The sequence below is a fragment of the Gymnogyps californianus genome, chromosome 6, assembly GCF_018139145.2.
Source record: "Gymnogyps californianus isolate 813 chromosome 6, ASM1813914v2, whole genome shotgun sequence".
In the NCBI taxonomy this organism is placed as follows: domain Eukaryota; kingdom Metazoa; phylum Chordata; class Aves; order Accipitriformes; family Cathartidae; genus Gymnogyps; species Gymnogyps californianus.
The window spans coordinates 41,704,583-41,709,608 of NC_059476.1; the positions used below are offsets into that span (position 1 = coordinate 41,704,583).

The 5,026-nt window shown below is 55.5% G+C and overlaps 1 protein-coding gene across 1 annotated transcript; it reads right to left on the bottom strand.

Annotated features, from left to right (window-relative positions):
• Positions 1 to 239: 239 nt before the first annotated feature.
• LOC127017494 (lipase member M-like) lies at positions 240 to 4,488 on the bottom strand. The gene is made up of 9 exons (XM_050898572.1): positions 4,387 to 4,488; positions 3,897 to 4,014; positions 3,232 to 3,430; positions 3,007 to 3,116; positions 2,571 to 2,711; positions 1,722 to 1,864; positions 1,162 to 1,233; positions 656 to 721; positions 240 to 473 (listed from the first exon to the last, which is right to left on the bottom strand). The coding sequence occupies exons 1-9, from the start codon at positions 4,486 to 4,488 to the stop codon at positions 240 to 242; spliced, it is 1,185 nt and encodes a 394-aa protein (XP_050754529.1).
• Positions 4,489 to 5,026: the final 538 nt, after the last annotated feature.

The following is a 5,026-nucleotide window of genomic DNA, read 5'->3' on the forward strand; positions in this document are numbered from 1 at the left end:
TGCCCACCAAGCAAAGGGTTGCAGTTTGGCTGTGATACAAGAGTTTATTGCAATCTCTAGTCACAGAGGGCAGGCAGAAATTACACCGTTACATTTAAGGCATTAAGTCAGTGTGGAATGGGGTGATAGGAGACATTTTTAAGAAGGGAAGAGCAGAGTGGCAGCCCTCACACAAAACCCGTGCCCCCAGGCATGTGGGAACGGGTGGCTCCTCCATCCCAGGGCAGCACGTGGACCGTTCATGGATTTTGCTCCATCAGAGCGACCATCTGCCTGTACAGGCGCTGAGGGGCGTCCCGACCCCAGTGGTAGTCGAAGTGGTTCCAGTCGGGGAAGTGCTCGTGACGAACGAGGTTGGTGATGCGGGGGAGCAAGCGCTGGGTCTCCGGAGGGGGATTCATCCAGTCCTCCCCACCGCTCCACAGGGCGGTCGGTACCATCATGTCCTCTATCCTGTACGAGGGGGGGGTGGCCTGGGAGGGGGGAAGCGCTCTGGTTATTCGCGAGCTCTGACACCAATAGCACTAATGGATGGGGTGTGCTGCCCCTGGCATCCCAGAGGACTTGGGCCACGCTGGCCACTGGAGGAGGCTACCCCCATCCTGGTCCTAGCCAGCCTCATCCTCTGCTCCTCCTTCCACAAGTGCCCATTTACCTGGTTGTACTTCTCCTGGTTCTTCTCCCCATAGTCAAACTGCTTGAACTCCCCGGTTTTGGCAGTCTGGAAGGCAGAGGCAAAGGGTTAACCCCGTGCAGGTAATGCCCTGGATCAGCCCCACCGCAAGCAAAGGGCAGCAGCAGCAGGGTCCAGGTGAGCGCTCTCTGCCCAGCACAGCCCTGGTGTCTGGGCTGGCACTTGCTGGTGCCCATCCCGTGGGACAGAGCAAAGAGGGAGGCCAAAAACCACCTACATGGGGTCCTCACCCGTGACAGAGGCGGGCATCTGGGTGGCTCTGCCTTGGCCAGCCAGAAGCAGTAGCTAGCAGCTGTGGCTTTTTGAGACACCTTGGTGTAGCAACTTCAAAATAACTTTTATTGGCTTTGTCTGATTCTACCTCCTTACCTGTCTCCAGGGTGAATGAAGCAGCATTGTAAAATATCATATTCACAGATTAAAAGAAAAAGCCTCGGTTACAGTCGTTATAAAATCAGAATCTCTACCTGTCCCCAGTGGAGAAGAGTTTTTACTGATGTATAGTCTGGAAAATGAGCTAGGTATACATCCAGTCGGCTCTATGGGAAAAAGAAAGTATTTTCTAAGTGAGTGGGGAATGATGAAAATCTGTCTAGGCAGAAAAATCATTCTGTCTTATAACTGCAATACAAACTTTATATTCTCCAGCAGCTTTATTCTGTTCAGAGCTAGAAATAGCTTTTAAAGGCAAACCAGTTAACCGCTGCTTTAAAATGGAAATACAACTGGTCCAGTTAATTTTTTGTTGTTTTTTTTTTTCCTGTAAACTTGTCGCATGTCAGCAGAAAATGAGGCAGAAGTTACCTTTCCTTTGCAGACAAGACCACAAGTGATTCTTTCCTACCAAAGCCTCCGTGAGGTTTAACAACCCAACACCACTGAAAGAAATCTCTAAATAACCGCTGCCTCAAACAGTGCTTTTCACACCTTATTTGGTTTTTATACTCATTTTTGTATCTCATTAGCTATCTCCAGGTGTCTAGGAAAACTGGAGATGGCTGTGACCTAGAGAGGCTGGTGCACCCACCACATTCAAGTTCTTCTTGTTGTACCCGCCAATAAGGAAGATCTCATTTTCACAGACTTCGGCTGTTAGCAGGTTGCTGCACGTCTTCGCAAGGGTGGCTCTCTCCTTCCTCCCCACCAGAGTCAGCTGCTTTGTTCCAAATACTGCCTGCAAGAGCGCAGGGAAACAGGTCACGGCGGGTCCCGTGACACACGTCCCCTCTCCACGAGAACAGCTTGTCTCCAGACAGCGCCGACAGGCAACTCCTCAATATGGTTGTTGACACATTTGGACTAGCCAGCCTCTTGAGGAGGTTGACCCATGGTCGCCCCAACTCTCAGAGCAGCGCGAAACCATCACCATCCTTTCCACGCCATGCTGTCGTCCCCATCATCCTGGTGCATCATCTCTCAGGTACCAGCTTCCAAAGCTCAGCCCAGGATGGCCAGACTCATACCATTCATCTGCCACCTCGGTTGACAGATGCTCCTCAGCTGGAGAGCACCCAGGGAGAGCACCAGCTCCCCTTCCAGCCCTTCTCCAGCTGCTGGAGCAAAGGGTGGAAGGGAGGTGGTGTGGGGCTGCTCTGAGCACCTCCTGGGCTACGGGACTGGGGTGTGGTGAGGTCAATAAACAAAAACATAAACAGGAATGATAGAGAGGTATGGCTATTTTAAACAGTGAAATCTGGTTGTGCTCAGCTGGGGGGAAAGGGACATCCCTGCTGTTTGGGATCTTGGGATCGCTCATCTCCCCACACGCGTCTCCAACATCTGCCGCAGACACGGGCTCAGTGCACGGCGCAACGTGGGGGACATGAGTTGCTGAAAGCTCCTGGGTTTTGGTGGCAATAACACACAAACGCCTCACGTACCTTCAGCACTGCGTCTGGTAAAAACGCTATCTTTAACACGGGGCCTTTGACGTGATGAAAGGTGTAGAGAGGAGCCAGCACAAAGAAGAGTTTGATTTTCTCAGCCAGCTGCGGCATGCTCGAAAACGCTATGAAACCTGAAAAGCAGCGAGAGGTCACAACGATAACCCCAACAGTGACAACGCTCATCCCAGACCTCCCGTTTGAAACACAGGGTCTGAACAAAATGAAACGCTCCTGGATGTGAGCACAGCCCAGGATGGCTGGGCAAGACGTGGCAATCCTCTCCCATGCAGAAGGACCAAGAGGGCAGGTAGGAAAAGTGGCCCCACAGGCCAACGCAGCCCTGTCCCCAGCAGTCTCCAGTTTGGGAGACATATTGATGCCCCTCTCCCATGGCATCCCAGCACCCCTCTCCTCCTCCTCACTCACCCAGAGAGTTGCCCTGAGCGTGGCCAACATAGAACAGTTTCTCCTGCCCAGTTTGCCTCAGGATGAAGCCCACCATGGCAGGGAGGTCGTACACGGCCATCTCGTGGAAGCTGGGGAGCAAGGGGAGAAGCTGGAGGAGGTGGGCATCTCCCAACCTCCCATGGACATCAGGTGGTTGGCGCCGGCAGCCCGGCATCCCAGCTCCATCCTTGGTGGCCTTCTCACCTGAAATCCCAAAACTCCTCTTGGTCGACAGAAAAGTTCAGGTGCCGGCGGGACCAGCTGCTGCCCCGGCTGTTTCCGATCCAGACGTCATACCCTGCATCTGCGAGGATGAAGCCCAGGCTGCTGTTGGGGAGGTTGTCCACCCAGTCGCCACCATCTAAACTGAACCCATGCACTATCAACACAGGTGACCTGGATCCTGAAAGAGGAGAAATCGGGTACTTCACACAAGAAAACCTCTTCCCATATGGAAATAAAATGGCCCTGTGCATCTCAGTATTATTTTCTGCAGGCTGCACATTAAATATTCCCTTCTCCCATGATTTCCCTGGCTCTGCTGGCGCTTTTTTTGTTTGAAGGACTTTTGCCACCCCTGGCCCTGAGCTATCAGGAAACCTTGGACCAGGGCAAGGGGTTTGCACCAGGGAAGGAGCCGCTGGGACTCGCTGGGTTGTGCTGCCCTGTCCTGAACGCAGCGAAACACGATGCTGAGCTCCTGCATCCCCAGGGGCAGCTCAAGGCAGCTTGGCAAAAGCTTCTCATCCCTCTTCCAGCTGCCAAAACTGTGTCTGAAGGCACGGGTGTTCGCACTGGCTTCCCCTTGCACGCTGCCTCATCTCTGAGCAGGGTCATGGCTGCTTCACCCTCGGTGAAACCGAGCCCACCTGAGTGCCCAGCGTCCCCCTTGCCGTGGGGAATCCGGTTGAGGCTGAGGACGTAGCCGTCCTCCGTCAGCACGTCGTACTCCTCGCTGGGATACCCGTGGAAACGGATCTTCTGGCTCTGCAGGAACAACAGTCCGAAGGGAGAGAGTGACCCACTGGTGTCCATCACCCCTCGCCTGACCCAATGACACCCACTCCTGCCACCCACCCTCTCCGGTGTCACCTCCGCCTACACACACAAGACCTGAAGGTCCATCTACGTTAGAGGAAGACCAGGGAGAGGCCAATCTCAAGCTGAGGGTATGAAGTGAGTGACACCCATGCAAATATAGGAAACCCTTGGTGCCCCGAGCCCCCCGGCTGACCCCAGGTGCAGACACCAGGGTAAGGGGTGGGGAGAGCCTGGCTGGTCCCTCGGGGAGGACTTTGGGCACACCACCTGGGGAGGCCCGGGTCCCGCGGCGGGTGGGTTTGACGCCCTGGCACTTACGATGTTCATGAACTGCTCAGGGTTGTCGTGGCTCGCTCCGGCGTGTGGGACGTCACCGCCCAGCCCCTGGGCCAGGCACAGGGCCACCAGCAGCAGCCACATCTCACCTCTCTGCAGCGCCTGGGGGATAACAAGGTTGGTGTGAGCAGGATGGCGGGCGCACCGGAGGCACGAGCAAACACTGTGAAGCTCTGGCATCACTGGCAGAGCCACCAATGCATGATGCTGCGACATGTTTTGGGCGTTACGAGCCCAAACCACGCCAGCTGTGGCATCATATGGGAGGGACCCTCTGCCTGGCACTGGGCACTCCACAGCATCCTGCAGCTCTGGCTGAAGCCAGCTGAGCAAGAGCACCCAGTGGCACATGGGCGGTGAGGGCTGGGGGTCCCCAGGGGATGCAGGGGATGAAATGGGAAGAGGCCACATCTGGCCTGGGGGGCTCTGAGCCGGGCACAGCTGGGGCTGGCAGGGGCTGAGGAAAAGCCACGTCTGCAGCGGCTGTCCTGCCCTTTTGCCCTTCCCCAGGACTCCTCCTCCAGACACTACCAGAGGCTCCCCAGATGACTGGTTTGACCCCACAACGCTGCTTTTATGGTCCCCGCCTTGAGTGTTAAAGCCCGCTGGTGCTGCCGCTCAT

Bases quoted from the DNA above. Each gene is read 5' to 3' on its own strand.
- LOC127017494 (XM_050898572.1), bottom strand. From the start codon at position 4,488: ATGTGGCTGCTGCTGGTGGCCCTGTGCCTGGCCCAGGGGCTGGGCGGT. The intron at 3,431-3,896 runs GTGGGCTCGGTT...CTCCTCTTTCAG, and splicing joins GGGGGACGCTGGGCACTCAG to GATCCAGGTCACCTGTGTTG. The intron at 722-1,161 runs GTAGAGATTCTG...TCTGCCTTCCAG, and splicing joins CTCTTCTCCACTGGGGACAG to ACTGCCAAAACCGGGGAGTT.